At 39.0% G+C, this 17,102-nt stretch overlaps 1 protein-coding gene across 3 annotated transcripts in view; it reads left to right on the forward strand.

The window, feature by feature from the left end:
• ZGRF1 (zinc finger GRF-type containing 1) overlaps window positions 1–17,102 on the forward strand; it is a 56,918-nt gene that overhangs the window by 27,999 nt on the left and 11,817 nt on the right. For all 3 annotated transcript variants that reach the window (XM_050943977.1, XM_050943976.1, XM_050943978.1), the window contains 10 exons: window positions 1,080–1,194; window positions 2,502–2,758; window positions 4,011–4,170; window positions 5,673–5,750; window positions 6,408–6,555; window positions 7,075–7,202; window positions 8,112–8,235; window positions 8,780–8,956; window positions 9,108–9,242; window positions 12,594–12,855. In XM_050943977.1, the coding sequence (XP_050799934.1) occupies window positions 1,080–1,194; window positions 2,502–2,758; window positions 4,011–4,170; window positions 5,673–5,750; window positions 6,408–6,555; window positions 7,075–7,202; window positions 8,112–8,235; window positions 8,780–8,956; window positions 9,108–9,242; window positions 12,594–12,855 (1,584 nt within the window). The remainder of the gene's footprint in view (window positions 1–1,079; window positions 1,195–2,501; window positions 2,759–4,010; window positions 4,171–5,672; window positions 5,751–6,407; window positions 6,556–7,074; window positions 7,203–8,111; window positions 8,236–8,779; window positions 8,957–9,107; window positions 9,243–12,593; window positions 12,856–17,102) is intronic.

Here is a 17,102-nt window from a genome sequence, read left to right on the forward strand (position 1 = left end):
AAGCGTAATGGAATTTGCTAGTTCTTAAATACTTTTGAGCTGAAACCAAGCACAAAATGTTTTTCCATCATTTTTTAAGACTGCAGAAAGACTAAAGGTAAAATAGGTGTTATGACTTCAATTGCAACATTCATACTGCAGAAAAATAGAACAACTTTCAGGACTTGTGTGGGCTATTGTTGGAAGATGCTTAAATGTGAACTTTTGTTTGTTATTTTCTCATCATTTTATTGTAGTTTTCGTTGGGTAAAGTTTTTTATTGTGTAGTTTGTAAAATATACCTCAGAGTGAGAGTCTATACTAGTAAACTATGCACTAAAAATAATCTGCAGACTAAGGATATGTCTAAACTGCAGTTAGACACCGTAGCTGGCTCGTGCCAGTTGACTTGAGCTAAGGAGCTGTTTAACTGCAGTGTAGAGATTCAGACTTGGCCGGGAGCCTCCCACCTAGCAGGAGCCTAGAGCCTTGGTTCCAGTCTGAGCCCAAACATCTACACCGCAGTTGGACAGCCACTTAGTCTGAGCCCCATGAGCATGACTCATCTGGCACAGACCAGCTGCAGGTGTCTAGTTGTGGTATAGACATACCTTGAGTTTAATTATTCTGCACAAACACTGCCACCACATGCTAAAAAGAATGAGTTATTTAGCTGATCAAAGATTGCTGTCTACGCATTGTAATTCATGCTATGAAAAAGAACTCCACCTATAAGAGATTTTTACAAAATGGAAATGAAGCTGGTCTATTGTTGAATAATGAACTTTTTAAAAGTTCATCTCCTAAACGCCATAGCCAATGAAATAGTTTCCTTAAAATATTAGGGGAAATGCTGAGATTTTGAATCTAGGTTTCCATCCTTGATGGATTTTCATGCCAGAGCTAGATATCCCTCAAAATAATGGGCTTAAAGGAAATTTACTGATCTTTTGCTCTAGAATCATAGGTTAGACATTGTAAAGTATTCAGTTTGGCTTATATTTCAGCAGGGAAAGTTATTTATGCAGCATTAGAAATGAATTACTAGACTGTTTTCTGTGGCTGATTACACTTTGTAACCTCCTTTGTAATCTTTCCAGTGATTGTTCATGCCTTGCTGGTTTGTAATGCTAGCACTGAGCTCACAACTTTAAGAAATATGCTGGAGTACTTCAATCCAGCTACTGTACCACTAATGAAGTACCTACTAAAAATGCAAGTATAAGTAACCACTGTGCATGCACACTGTCTCGTGTGTGTTTTATAAGTGAAAAGATGCAAAAGGAACAAACAAGCTTTAATTTGTGTTTACTGGACAAAAAGTAGGTGTGAAAAAAAGCTGGAAAATATGGCACTATAAATCATGTATAGTTGCACCTAATGTCACACTTCAGTTTTCATTAATTTATGATGCAAGTAATTCCTTGCTTAAATTTCGTTCAAGGATTTGAAGTATTTGTTTAGATTTACATACACCTGGGCCCCCACCCCTTATAACTTGGAGATTAATAGTAGACTTCTTAATGATCACTGGATTATGAAACTTTATAATACAAGTTTAATGTCAAAGTCAGTAACCATTCTAATTTAATGGAAACAGCCTTTATATTCCATTAATTAATCTTCCAGTATTTCCTCCCTACATTTGTAACACAGGAACAAATTCATGCCAAGGGTAAAAAATGTTCTGAGTAGTCACAAGGTAGTTTGTTCAGTGTATAAGACAATTGCAATGATCTCATTAAAGTTATCATTCACATGTATAATGACTTGTTTGACCATATGGAAATATAGACCACTGATAAAACTTATAAACCACATGTACAGTACAAATGCATAGATATGCAAACTTGTATGCCTCAAACTTCAGATAACTCTATCCTTCACTCAAGAGAAGTGTCAGAAAAACATGCAGGACTAAGAAATCACAGGAAGATTGGATTTAAAAAAAATATATATATTTTTTCCCTGGTGGGGAAAAAAGGGGAAGGGGAAGAAGAGAGCCAATCTAACAGCCATAACCCTAAGACTCGTGAGGTGGCTTGAATTGATAAGCATACCAGTAACTTTTAAAACTTTGTGAGATTATGTTTAGCAAACAGAAAATCTTTGGCCCAAATAAGCAGTGAGGGTAAGATTTATTTAAAAAAAATAAAAATGACAGTGGGTTTTTTAAATCAGTTTGATATTTAGAATATTTGTAACAGAATAGGAAAAGTATTTGGCAGCCATATAAAGATTTACTATATTTCAAGAAAGAAGAAAGTTAAGAAAAATAATGCATGAATTTGGGATATAATTTAAATATACAACAATGAAAGTGAAAATATTTCCTTTTTTTACTTGAAGATCTGTTGAAAGTGTACTTTAGTTTTGACTTGCTGTTTTAAGGGGAGGGAATCAAAGTAATTTTACATGTATGCACGCACACCTAAAATCATGTGATTGTAAGTTATGTATAGATGCATTTTGTTGAAAATGGTCTGAATTTACTGATCTGTCAACTCTTGTGTTTTTCTTAGGCCTTTCAGAGCCGAACATGCTAACAGAGTCAACAAAAGAAAATTTATTCCGCCAGCTTTAAATACCAAGAGCACAATGATGTGTGGACTTCTCAGTCCAGAAGTAACACTAGGATTGGCCAGAAAGATGATTCAGACATTCCAGCTGAACCCAGATCAAGCTTCAGCACTGATTCAAATAGCTCAGATGATGGCATCACATGACAATGATGTACAAATGGAAAAACAGCAGGCCTTCCCTATCACAATCATACATGGTAAAAAGCAAATTAAAAAATAGCCCTTTTTTTACTGACTGATCCTTTGAGTCCTTTTACTGTACACGCCAGCAGCCAAAGAGATGCTAGATGACTTGATCTGTATAAGAATACAAGTTGATATGATGCTATTGTTAGTGGAATATTCATCTCTAAATTCTTTAAATGCTGACATAGATTGTACAGCTATCATAGGTTCCACTCCATTTGGAATACCCTATAGTGAAGGATATCTTCATGCCCAGTTTAATGCTGGTTAATTTCAAACTAAACCAAATGGAAGTTAATGGAAGTCCCTATACATAGAATGTCTTAGCTGGTTCGTAAAACTACTGCCCTCTCCTTTTGCAAATCTTTCTTGAAGATCCACTTCTTCCATGAGGCCTACAGGAAACATGCTGATTAAGGCTTTGATTCCACTTCAGGATCAGCAGCACGGTCGCCTGTGCCCTTACAGCATCCCACTAAGTTCTGTAGGACTGTGCATGAACTCTGGGTTCCATGTTAGCAGATCCAATTGCAGAGTCAGGCTTTGTTTCTTTTGCTTATTCATTCTCTCAATTTATCTAATATAAAAAGGGCTTTTTGCTCCATTGTGCTGTACACTGCTAAATAATCACAGAATCTGCTTGCCAATAGCTTTGTCCTTGATCTTCTACTCTTCCCTACTGTCTTTTTGCCATCTTGCTGCATTGTATCCAAACATAGTTTGTAAACTCCTTAGTTCAGATATCTTATTTTTAAATCTGTATTGGGAGGCACATATCTTAGTCTTGGGGCCTATTAAAATAAATAACATTTATAATAATGTTGTTATCAGTAGTACTTTGGATCAAGCTGCCTATTTTTTTAAATTTGTGTTATGCTGTCAACACATGCATCTGTTTATAATTTATTCCATATGTAGAGTAACTCAGGTCCCAGTTCTCTTCTCCTTTCTAAATATCTGCCTACTGTCCCTTCAGGGCATAATACACACCTTGTGGACTTTGCATTTGCTTTTGAGAGTATTCCTGCCTTAGCAACTGTCAAGCATTCTCTTTTTCTAAACATTTCAGATAATTAATGCAAGATGTTGGCCTATGAGATTCCCCACACCTATTGGTTGTTCATGTAGCTGTCTGCTTCCCCAGGAAGCACTGAGAGAAAGATCAAGCCATAATATTTGAAGAACTAATTTCACTAAAAAAATTAAATTATGTTTCTTTGAAATAATTCATTTGTAACCTTTGATTTTCTTCCGAAATACTAGGTGTTTTTGGAGCTGGAAAGAGCTATTTGCTATCTGTTGTGGTCTTGTTCCTGGTACAGTTATTTGAAAGCAGTGAAGCAGCTGAAGGCTCAAGACCAACTCCATGGAAACTTCTGATTGCTTCTTCCACTAATGTTGCTGTTGACAGGGTACTTCTTGGGTAGGTAACATTGAATTAAAAGGATTCTAGACTTTTTGCTACATAAGTAGCAAATGACATTTCTTTTCATGTGTGTATGTTTGTTTGTATGTGTGTATTATAGTGGCACGTTTGCCCTGTTAGACTTAATTGTGTTTCTTTTTCCAGTATAAACCCTTTGGGCTAGATTATGTCCTTCTCTTCTCTTGTAACGGCTCTTGCTCCTCCCACTCTCTACCTAGAGCAGCTCACCTGAGCTCAAGGACTTCGTAAGTCCAGCAGTGTTAACTGAGCAAAGCTAAGTTTAAACTAACCTCCAGCAGACTTGGTCAGTCACGAGGAGAGGCACATTTCAGTCTCTTCAGGTGTGGCACAGCCGCCATACCTGATGCTCCCTGTGCTCAGGGAGCTTCAGGAAGCAATATGCCTTTATTATTGGCCCAGAGTGGCTAATGGATTGGGAATCTCGAGACAGAGGGAGTGATGCTGAAAGATGAGAGGGGTGCTTTGGAGATGGGAAAAGCTAGAGTGTAAACAATTCATGGTGAACACCAGGTCAAATGAGTGACCAAATCAGCAAGCAGTGGGAGCAGCAAGAGGCTTTCAGATAAGGGGGAAGTCAGTATGAGTATAAAAGTCACTAAGAATAAGACAAGAGGACTGAGGAAAGGGAAAACCAGCCAAAGTCAAAGGAGAAAGTACCTTAGAAGAATGATTGACTGCAACACAAAGTAAGGTGGGGAAGTTAGACAACACACTTCAAAGGAAGTGACAGTGTGAGTGAGTGGGGCTGGAAACTATAGAAAGAAGAGAGCAGCAGCATCTAGCACATAAAGTGTGTGAGAAGGCAAAGTCACTGCAGGAGGGGGCAGATATGGACAAAGGAAAATAGCCAAGTTTTGTGATGACAAACATACATAGGTAGCAGAATGTTAAGAGTTTATCTACCAAGTTAGTGCTGTTGCTAAGTGGAGCAAGGGGAGTAGAGGAGTTGGGAGGAAGAGGGAGAATATAATGAATGAAGTTAAGTGGTAGGTGTGAAGACAAGAGGAGAACAAGCAGAAATAAAAGGGGACAAGGTTAAAGAGAGACACCAGCAGCAGTGATGAGTATTAGAAGGAAGTGAGCATGAGAGTAGGATTGAGAGATCAACAAGAGGAGCCAAGATGGGAAGGAAATTGGAGAGATTAAGGTTTGGTGCAGCTTGTGGGAGCAAGTGATGGGGATGAAAGGAGGGATAAGGAGAAGGTAACAGGATGCAGGTGAGTAGTGCTTTTGGGAGGACTATTATAGAAATATCAAGCACTGTGAGAAATAATTAAAATTAATCTACTCTTGTCAAAATAAATGAACAATGCATGTTTTGTTGTTCATGGCATTACTTCACATAATAAATTGGCTGTAAAAAAGTTTGTGTTAATCAGTGTTTTGATTATCTGCCACTCTTAAGAGTGGTCATTTTCCATGCAAGTTTTGCATTTTGTTTCATTTCTACAATAAATGTCTTGCATCTTTTTTCAAAGTCTACTAGATCTTGGATTTGAGGACTTTATCAGAGTTGGAAGTGTTAGAAAAATTGCCAAGCCAGTTCTTCCTTACAGGTAAAATGCTTAAGATCCTCAGAGGACTCAATAGATCACACAATTGATAGTAGTAAGTGGTAGTGTAAGGTGATGGCTGTGAAAGCTATGGAAATATGATTTTTAATGTGTCTTTCAATCTCTTGCAGAGCAGTTGATTTTACAGAAAATGTAATAGTTGTAATGGCTTATAGTCTGTAATCAGACAGTCTTATATGGTGGTATTAATCTAAAATGGTTTGGGTTTTAGACATCTGTTTAAAAGTTGGTATGATTTAAGCAGAAGTGATCTAGATAGCATTTTCTGTGCAATTTAGGTTAAAGTATAGCATGAACTGAAAAGAGCTTGGAAAACTGTTCAGTTACTCAGAATCGCCAGCTGAGTGTCACACAGATATCATTTATAAACATGCCTGCATAAGAATGAAAAATGAGCTCCTCAGTTCTAATCCAGACTGTAGCTGACTTGCTATGTTGCTTTGGGCACTCATGACTTACGTTTGTGTCTTCCATTATACAATGGAGAGAATCTTACCTATGTCACATGGATATTACAAACATTAACTAAATCAATCATACTGAAGTAGTGAATAGGACTATTTTTATATACTTCCCGTATTTGAGTGCTAAAAGTAGTTATATTCATTATTCATAACTCATTTCACAATATTTTTAAAGCTTACATGCTGGCTCTGGCAGTGAAAATGAACAATTAAAAGAACTGCTTGCCCTGATGAAAAAAAATTTAACTCCGGCAGAAAAAATATACGTGAGGAAGAGTATTGAACAGCATAAGCTGGGAACCAATAAAGCTATTCTGCAACAGGTACTAAACAGTGATCGAAAGAAGAGAGAATAAACATTTTAGAAATCTTTACTTGAGAGGCCAAGCATATATAAACTGGCAGTCCCCTCTGATGTCTGATGCTGTCAAAGCCTTATACTGGTATAGAATGAGATATACCCTAGACCCTGACAATTTTTTTCCAATATACTTTAGTAAATGAAGCTTCTATGACTGAGTTCTACTTTAAATGTATTGAAGAAAAGGAATCACAAGATAAGAGGTGTCCTCTGGAACCTTAAATGTAATAAGAGATTTACTTGTGTGGGAGGGGGCAAAACTGTTAACACAGCTTTGAAGAAGAAGTGCGTGCACCAGGAGATGTTAGAGTAGAAGTTGAAATTCAGTCTTTGGTATCTGTATACCACAGTGATGGGTGCAGTAGAAATGCCTAGATAGATAGAAATTTAATTATGTAACTTATGCTATCATGGAAGTGGTAGCAATGTATTTGTGTAGGTTGTTAAATCTCTTTCCTCCCCCACACCCCATATCACAAAGGTGAGAGTGGTTGGAGCAACCTGTGCTGCCTGCCCATTCCCTTCCATGAATAACCTTAAGTTTCCTGTGGTGGTGCTGGATGAGTGCAGTCAGATGACAGAACCTGTTTCTCTCCTTCCCATTGCAAGGTACAAATCAACGGTTTACATTTCTGTTTAGCTGTGACCTTTAGCAAATAGTGTTATTTAAGGTTGTCAATCACACTTTAGTATTTTAAGAACATAATTAATTTACTCTCATAAAGAAAACAGACAAATTCTGGACTAGTGTGCATTAGTGGACACCTATTTAATTCAGTTGACAAAGGAGGGATATGAATTGGTGGATTCTTAAAAGCTCCAGGGAGTTCATCATGAATACTACTTGGCCCTCCAGCTAAGCCCCAAATTGCACATGTTGCTAACCCATTGCCTGGGAGGCCAGGATAAACTCACCATTACAGAAGAGGTGAGGGAAGAAAAAGGATACTGAAGAGAATGTTGGAGTACCTTTAAAAGGGGTGTATATCACTACTGAGTTTACCATCACCTACAACCAAAGTCTTTAGCCCCACTTCCTATAAACTATCTTACCTCTCAGGCAGGTCCAAGGTTTCCTAGGGAGGCAAGCCCCAGCCTGGGCCCAACTTCTCCTAAACTGAGAACTGAGATTTTGTTTTCTTCTCCTTCCCCTTTCTGGCACTGTTTTGCCACCTTGGCACTCCTTCAGTGTCCCAGTTTTCTTGGATGTTGCCTCTCCTTCTCACTTCCCTTGGAAGGTGCTAGGTCTGACTTATATAGGCCCAAACTCCTCCTACTCTTAGCAAGCCCTAAGAGGTTAATTGGCATCACCTGCTTGTGGGGTTGGGGTGAGGTTTTTGTGCTTTTTTTCTCCCCACATTAGACAGTTCACTCTGTCACAAGGTGTTAATAGAAGAAGAACCCAGTACAAAGCAAACTGCTAATTATAAAGAGAACCACATTGTAAAATGAATTAATTACAGCACTTACAACAATTAGAATTTGTGTTTTGGATTTTCATTGGAATACTGATTGCAGGTTTGAGTGTGAAAAGCTGATTCTAGTTGGAGACCCTAAGCAGCTTCCACCAACTATTCAAGGGTCTGAAGGTTCTCATGATAATGGATTGGAGCAGACTCTCTTTGACCGGCTTTGCTTGATGGTATGTGCTGCTAAACACATCTTTTAAAAAGATATGGAATGAAATCCAGGCCCCGCTGAATTTAGTAGTGCCAGGATTTCACTCCTCTGTTCTCTGAGGCAGTTAATCTAAATGCATCTTAGTGTAAATATTATTTTAGGAGAGTGATTTTTTTTAAGCTGTTTTGTCCAGATTTTTTTCTATAAGTATTGCTTATCAGAAATTGAACCCCTTAATTCGCCACCCAGCTCTCCTCTGCCCCCAGCTCCCACCGCAGCTGTGGTCCTACTCCAGGCCCAGGCTCCCCATCACAGTTCTGCCCTGACCTCAGCTCTGGCCCCGACTCCCAGCTCTGGCTTCTGTGGGGGCACAGACCAGATAAGTAAGTGTCGAGGGAGGGGGAGGGGAAACGAACAAAAAAGTTTGGGGATCACTGATCTAAATAAATCTTTTCTGTTAGTTGCTTGATTTATAAAAATTATTAAGCAATTTCCCAGCAATGTATTGCAAAGTGATTAGCAACTATTTACATTTTCTTCACTTTTTTCGTGTTGCATTTCTATAGGGACACGATGCAGTCTTTCTTAGAACACAGTATCGCTGTCACCCTGCTATTAGTGCTGTAGTCAATAACCTGTTCTATGAAGGAAATCTGTTGGATGGCATTTCAGAGATGGACAGAAGTCCTCTGTTGGATTGGCTTCCAACACTATGTTTCTTTAATGTTAATGGGACAGAGCAGGTAGGTTTTTAAATAACTTCTATAACAGTCAATAGATAACTTGGTTTGGGATTTTACTTGTTAGAGTTTTTGCATCATCATTGGATGCTAAATGTTTGTTTTAAATCGTCTTTCAGCAGGCCATAATTTGAAATCTCTTTCCCACCTCCAGATTGAAAGAGATAATAGCTTTTATAATATGGCAGAAGTTTATTTTATAATCAAGCTTATCCAGTCCCTGATTGCAAGTGGAATAGAGGGATCCATGATTGGGGTGATTACACTATACAAGTCACAGATGTATAAGGTATGTACTATACTTTTCACAAGAAGTGATGACCAGTCAACCATAAATGAGTCCCATTTAAATGTAATACATGGAGGCAAGCTACTGAATATTGGCAAAATGTACAAGTGCTTATATACAAATGCTAGAAGTTTAAATACTAAGATCGATGGCCTAGAGTGCCTGGCAATAAATGAGAATGTTAATATAATAGGCATCACAGAAACTTGGTGGAATGAGGAGAATCATTGGCACACAATAATAGCATGGGACAAAATATATAGGAATGACAGAGTAGGTTTCGCACGTAAGGGAGTTGCACTATAAGCAGGGCTGGCTCCAGGCACAAGTGGAGGAAACACGTGCCTGGGGAGGCAATCCATCCATTCTTGGGGAGGCACAGTCCGAGTGCCTTTTTTTTTTTTTTTTTTTTTTTTTTTGTGCTTGGGGTGGCAAAAATGGTAGAGCCAGCCCTGACTATAAGTGAAAGAAAGCATTAATTCAAATATAATAAAAATCCTTAACAAATCAAACTACACCATAGACTCTCTATGGATAGGAATTCCATGTTTAAGCAATAAGAGTATAACAGTAGGAAGATAGCACCTGACCAGGATGGTGAAATGCTGAGGGAGATTAGAGAGGCTACAACGGCAGAAAACTCAGGAATAATTAGGATTTTCAACTATTCTCATATTGACTGGGTATGTTATCTCAGGCATGGATGCAGAGACAGAATTTCTAGACAACATAAATGAGTGCATCTTAGAACAGCTTGTCCTGAAGGCCACAAGGGAAGAGGCAATGTTTGATTTAGTCCTAAAGTACATTGGAAACCTGCTAAACAGTCAGTGAGGGCCACTGGATGATTAAGATGCTAAGGGAGCACTCAAGGAAAACTTGTGGAGAAGCTAACTGAATTCTTTGCATGTGTCTTCACTGCAGAGGATGTGGGGGAGATCCACACACCAGAACCATTCTTTTTAGGTGACAAATCTGAGGAACTGTCCCAGATTGAGGAGTCATTGGAGGTGGTTTTGGACAAATTGATAAATTCAACAGTAATAAATCACCAGAAACAGATGGTATTCACCCAAGAGTTCTGAAGGAATTCAAATATGAAATTGCAGAATGACTAATATAATGGTGATGTTTAAAACTGGCTTCAGAGGCTGGTAAGCATGACAGGCTGGTAAACCTAATTTCAGTACCAGGCAAATGTGGTTAAAACTATAGTAAAGAACAGAATTATCAGACACACAGGTGACCACAGTATGTTGGGAAAAAGTCAACACTGCTTTTCTAAAAGGGAAATTATGCCTTAGTCTATTAGAATTATTTTAGTATGTCAACAAGCATGTGGACAATGGTGATCCAGTTGATACAATATACAGAAAACCTTTGTCACGGCCCCTTACCAAAAGCTCTTAAGCAAACTAAGCAGTCATGGGATAAGAGGGAAGGTCCTGTAAGAGATCAATAACTGGTTAAAAGATAGGAAACAAAGGGGAGGAATAAATGGTCAGTTTTCACAGTAGAGGGAGGTAAATAGAAGGGTTGCCCCAAGAATCTCTACTGGGACCTGTGCTATTCAACATATTAATAATGGAACATATTAATAATGGAGCTGGAAAAAGTGATGAACAGTGAAGTGGCAAAATTTGCAGACAATACAAAACTACTAAAAACTACCAAAAAGACTGCAAAGAGTTACAAAGGGATCTCACAACACTGAGTGACTGGGCAACAAAATGGCAGATGGAATTAATGTTGATAAGTGTGAAGTAATTTACAATGGAAAAAATAATCCAACTACGCATACAAAATGATGGGGTCTAAATTAGCTCAAGAAAGATCTTGGAGTCATTGTGGATAATTCTCTGAAAACATCTGTTTAGTTTATAGCAACACTCAAAAAAGCTAACAATGCTAGAAACCATTAGGAAAAGGATAGGTAATAAAACAGAAAATATCATGATACCAATATATAAATCCATTGTAGGCCCACACCTTGAATACAGTGTACAGTTATGGTCACCTTGTCTCATTAAAAAAGAGACATTAAATTGGAAGAAGTACAGAAAAGGGCAACAAAAGTGATTAGGGGTATGGAACAGCTTTCCTATGAAGAGAGATTAAAAAGACTGTGACTGTTCAACTTAGAAAAGAGAGATGACAAAGGGAGGAAGTGATAGAGGTCCACAAAATCATGAATAGTGTGGAGAAAGTTACAGGAAAGTGTTATTTACCCCTTCACATAACACTACAACTAGGGATCACTTGATTAAAGTAATAAACAGTAGGTTTAAAACAAAAGGAAAATACTTCTTTGCACAGTCAGCCTGTGGAACTTTATTGCTGGGGATGTTGTGATGGCCACAAGTGTAACTGGGTTCAAAAAAGAATTAGAAAAGTTCATGGAGGATAGGTCCATCAGTGGCTATTAGCTAAGATGGTCAGGTACCCAACCCCATGCTCTGAGTGTTCCTAAATCTTCACCTGCCAGAAGATGGGACTGGACAACTGAAATTTCCCTGTTCTGTTCATTCCCTCTAAAGCAGCTTGCACTGGCCACTCTCAAAGGACAGGATACTGACCCTGTATGGCTGTCCTTAAGAAGTTGCAATAAAGCATTTTTCTTCATAATTTAAGTTTCTATTCTTTATTTAAAATGGTAATGTGTATATAGTTTTGTTTCTTCCAAAAGAACAAATCAGTCTTTCTTTGAACTGAGCAATCTGGATTTTTTCCTGGTGGACTCAAAAGTGAAGAAGGATCGCTAAATAACATTTGATCATAGATAGACCAAAGTTTGCATTTACTTTGCTGTTAAACACATTTACAGCAATTTGCATAACTTTGCTAATAGACAAATCAGAAAGATTGTGTTAATTCGTACAGCTGAGATTCACTGTCTCAGAAGTTTGGTTCATTCCCTCTCTCCAGTGTAATCAGGGTTATAGAAAACTGACTGATAATACATCAGAACCTCTCTAATTTTAATTAATGGATGGGAAGCCCATTGTGAATTGATGTGTATGCCAGGAATGGAATAACTGTGTCTAACATGATGCTCTCTATTTAGCAAATGAGGATTTGTATGTCATATGTACCTGTCAGTATGTCCTCACAAAGTCTTACACAGGGCTCTCTGGTTGCCAGGAAGGAATGCTGTCCCTCATTAGATGTATGGATGTTGTGTCAGGGATAGACTCAGTGCAAAATTTTGTGTTTACACTTGATGGAGGTACTCCTGTAATATAGAGTTGCTAGTCTGTTTAATGTATTTTTACTGGAGACATGAGTGAGTGTGACACTGTAACTGGTATATTTAGAAACCAATGACTCTCCACCATCTTCATTTGTCTACAGATTTATAATTTACTTAGTGCTGTCCACTCGGATGGTCTTGAGATTAAAGCTGTCCAAGTGTCAACTGTAGATGCATTCCAAGGAGCAGAAAAGGAAATAATTGTTTTGTCATGTGTGAGAACAAGACAAGTTGGGTTCATAGACTCAGAAAAGAGAATGAATGTAGCTCTGACAAGAGGAAAGAGGCATTTGTTGATTGTGGGAAATCTGGCCTGTTTGAGTAAGAACAAACTATGGGGATGCGTAATTCACCACTGTGAAGGTAAAAACTAATATTTTTTATTTTAAAACCACCTCTTATTTGGAATAGTTTTTTTCTGGCTGTAATAAAACTATATTGCATCTTATTTAAATGTCTGCAGCTTATCTGCAAATGGTTACTTGTGCTTAGCAGCCTGTAATCAGTGTGCGAGTATGAGGCTGCTCTTTCTTTTCCTGATATCAGGTAACCAACAGAGTATTAAGAACTAGCTCCTCTAATGAGGCAGTTCCCATCTTCTCATTGGTCTTCTTTACTCCATAACAATCAGATCACTCAGTCAAGTCAGGTGAAAACAGGAAGTGAAATCGTAAAGAAGTGAGGTCCACCAAACAGCCCAGCACCAGGCAACCCTCATAGCCTATGGATGCACAGCTGAAACCCAGCACAAGGTATAATATAGGTAGGGGCCTGAAGTCCTTACAGACCCTGCAGTTCAAATCTCAGCCCTGTCCATCTCTTGAATTTGACCTTTCAGACATCAGTCCCTCGTCTCAGCTCTCCCTTATCAATACAGGGATTTCCTCTTGTCCATCTTCTCCCCCTTACTCACTGAAATCTTTCATTTTGGCAACTAAAGCTCTTCTCCCCTCCAACACAACAAGCAGCATAATTAGAGCTAGAACTTGCAACTTTCCTCTTTGGTTATATTCCCCGTCTTCCCTCTAAACTTTTTTTCAAAATCTACAGTCAGGAAATTAGTCATGAAAAGGGAGCTTCCTACCCCAGAGTCTGCACCTCCCTCCACCCCCCCCACAAGGAACTGGAGTAGAGAGGAAGGGGGTCATGAAGAAAGAGCCCCACCCTCCTGTGGACATGGAGACTGTAAGACAGTTTGTCACAGAGGAATCAGAAGTTCTGGTAGAATGAAGCATTTTTTTCTGGCCTGGCTCTCTCTATGAAAGACACAGTGGACCAGGTACCCAGGAAGTGATTACATCCAGAAGAAAAAATCTGGAGAGCGTTTCCCCTCTCTGGGAATATATGGAATAAATCAAAGGAATTCTGGGAGAAGTCAAATGCCAAAATTTCAATCCCTAAAGTAATCTAGTGGCTATCCCAAAAATATCTGGAATTCTAGTGAATATTCACCTGAGTCACAAAGCCACCTTGGTGGCTAAGGGTTCCACTTCCCTAAATGATCCTTGTTTCTGGAAGCTAATGGATAGTTTTTGGGGAAACCCTCAACTGCTTGGTGAGAATATTTCTTGCCAGCTCAGTGATGTTCCACTGCTTCCAAATTTTGGATTGGATGGATGCCCTTCAGTGTGACTGGGACCGTTCAACACCATCTGAGGAGCAAGTGGAATACGGTGTGTTTCACCTCACCCTGCAACATGGGATGATGAGCAGATGCTGCAGAGCTGACTTTTCCAGCTCTGTGCCAGCAGTGCATTCCCCCACTTTGTCAGGGATAGTCTTCGGCTGCCTGCCAGCATTACAGTGAAATTTAGTTTGTTTATTTAACAAGGCATAGAGTAACAAGTAGAAGTATTGGGGGAAAGTGGTTACATATAAAATAGTAACATGCATTCTAATTGACAAATGCTCTCAAGATATGAGAGTATTACTCACCCAAAATCCTTGCAGCACTTCACAGCCAGGCTGGCTGTAACTCTCTTTTCATCAGGCACAAACACTTTGTTTGCCACCTAGCTGAAGGATCAAGTGTATCTCTTTGCCCTCCAAGATGTACCAGACCAATTCTTTGTCTTTATTCATAAACAGGACACCCCCCTCCTGTTTATTCCTGTAGATTTCCTTTCTTGTACATTTTGATGTCTTTCAGTTTGAACCTGGCTCAGTATCCAAACAGGCATGCAGTGTGAGGCAGACAGTACACAAATGGCCAGCCAGGGAGATAGGTATCCTACCTGAATGGAACATTTCTGAAGTTTATCATCTCCTGGTGAGCTGCCTTAACTTCAAGACTTTAAGAACACAATTTTCTGTGTAGACACACAACACCTAAAATATTAACTGTACATACATTTCACAGTGATTATGATGACCAGTGACGACCTCACATGCCACCCTTTGGTGAACAATTATGCAGCTGTTGGACCCAGGGGATTCTTATAAAGCCCTTGGCACCCCATGTGCCCTCTGCCAATTAGCATCAAGGGCTCCCTGGGTCACGCCTTCCCTCTGCAACTCACTTTTGTTGTTAAGTGGCTACATATCTTAATGAATACATCTTCTGCATCCTCTTGGCTAATCCTTCACAGTTCCCTCCTTCCTACAATATATACACTTTGGGAAACACTGTTGTGGGTCTTTATTATACTTCCCCTCCTTTCTTACGTGTTTTGAGCTGTGAAATATTTAAAGATAAATGAAGACCCGTTGGCAGTTTTTCAAAGAGACTTTATTAAGGGCACAAGAGCAAACTATCCCACTGCATAGGAAAGATAGGAAGTATGGCAAGAGACCATCCTGACTTAACCAGAAGATCTTCAATGATCTAGAACTCAAAAAAGAGTCCTACAAAAAGTGGAAACTCGGTCAAATTACAAAGGATGAATATAAACAAACAACACAAGGGACAAAATTAGAAAAGCCAAGGCACAAGACGAGATCAAACTAGCTAGGGACATAAAAGGAAATGAAAAAATATTCTACAAATACATTAGAAGCAAGAAGATGACCAAGGACAGGGTAGGCCCATTACTCAATGAGGGGGGAAAGACAATAACAGAAAGTGTGGAAATGGTAGAGGTACTTAATGTCTTCTTTGTTTCGGTTTTCACCAAGAAGGTTGGTGATGATTGGACGTCTAAAGTAGTGAATGCCAGTGAAAATGAGGTAGGATCAGAGTCTAAAATAGGGAAAGAACAAGTCAAAAATTACTTAGACAAGTTAGATATCTTCAAATCACCAGGACCTGATGAAATGCATCCTAGAATACTCAAGGAGCTGACTGAGGAGATAGCTGAGCCATTAGCAATAATCTTTGAAAAGTCATGGAAGACAGGAGACAATCCAGAAGACAGGCACTATATTTGCCCTTTTCCAATCTATAAAAAGGGAAATAAGGACAACGCAGGGAATTACAGACCAGTCAGCTTAACTTCTGTACCTGGAAAGATAATGGAGCAAATAATTAAACAATCAATTTGCAAACACCTAGAAGATAATAAGGTGATAAATAACAGTCAGCATGGATTTGTCGAGAACAAATTGTGTCAAACCAACCTGACAGCTTTCTTTGACAGGGTAGCAAGCTTTGTGGATAGGGAGAAGTGGTAGATGTGGTATATCTTGACTTTAGAAAGGCTTTTGATACTGTCTCGCATGACATTCTCATAAACAAACTAGGGAAGTACAACCTAGATGGAGCTACTATAAAGGTGGGTGCATAACTGGGAACGATTTTCTAACCCAAGAGTAGTTATTAGTGGTTCACAGTCATGCTGGAGAGGCATAAAGAGTGGGGTCCTGCAGGGATCGATTCTGAGTTCAGTTCTGTTCAACATCTTCATCAATCATTTAGATAATGACATAGGGAGTACACTTATAAAGTTTGTGGACGATACCAAGCTGGGAGGGGTTGCAAGTGCTTTGGAGGATAGGATTAAAATTCAAAATGATCTGGACAAACTGGAGAAATGGTCTGAAGTAAATAGTATGAAATTCAATAAGGACAAATGCAAAGTACTCCACTTAGGAAGAAACAATCAGTTGCACATATACAAAATGGGAAGTGACTGCCTAGGAAGGAGTACTGTGGAAAGGGATCTGGGGGTCATAGTGGAGCACAAGCTAAATATGAGTCAACAGTGTAACGCTGTTGCAAAAAAAGCAAACATCATTCTGGAATGTATTAGCAGGAGTATTGTAAGCAAGACACGAGAAGTAATTCTTCCGCTCTACTCCACGCGGATTAGGCCTCAGGTAGAGTATTGTGTCCAGTTCTGGGCACCACATTTCAGGAAAGACGTGGACAAATTGGAGAAAGTCCAGAGAAGAGCAACAAAAATTATTAAAGATCTAGAAAACATGACCTATGAGGGAAGATTGAAAAAATTGGGTTTGCTTAGTCTGGAGAAGAGAGAACTGAGAGGGGACATAACTGTTTTCAAGTACCTAAAAAGTTGTTACAAGGAGGAGGGAGAAAAATTATTGTTCTTAACCTTTGAGGATAGGACCAGAAGCAGTAGGCTTAAACTGCAGCAAAGGTAGTTTAGGCTGGACGTTAGGAAAAACTTCCTAACCGTCAGAGTGGTTAGGCACTGGAATAAATTTCCTAG

This window comes from Gopherus flavomarginatus, chromosome 3 (genome assembly GCF_025201925.1).
Source record: "Gopherus flavomarginatus isolate rGopFla2 chromosome 3, rGopFla2.mat.asm, whole genome shotgun sequence".
In the NCBI taxonomy this organism is placed as follows: domain Eukaryota; kingdom Metazoa; phylum Chordata; order Testudines; family Testudinidae; genus Gopherus; species Gopherus flavomarginatus.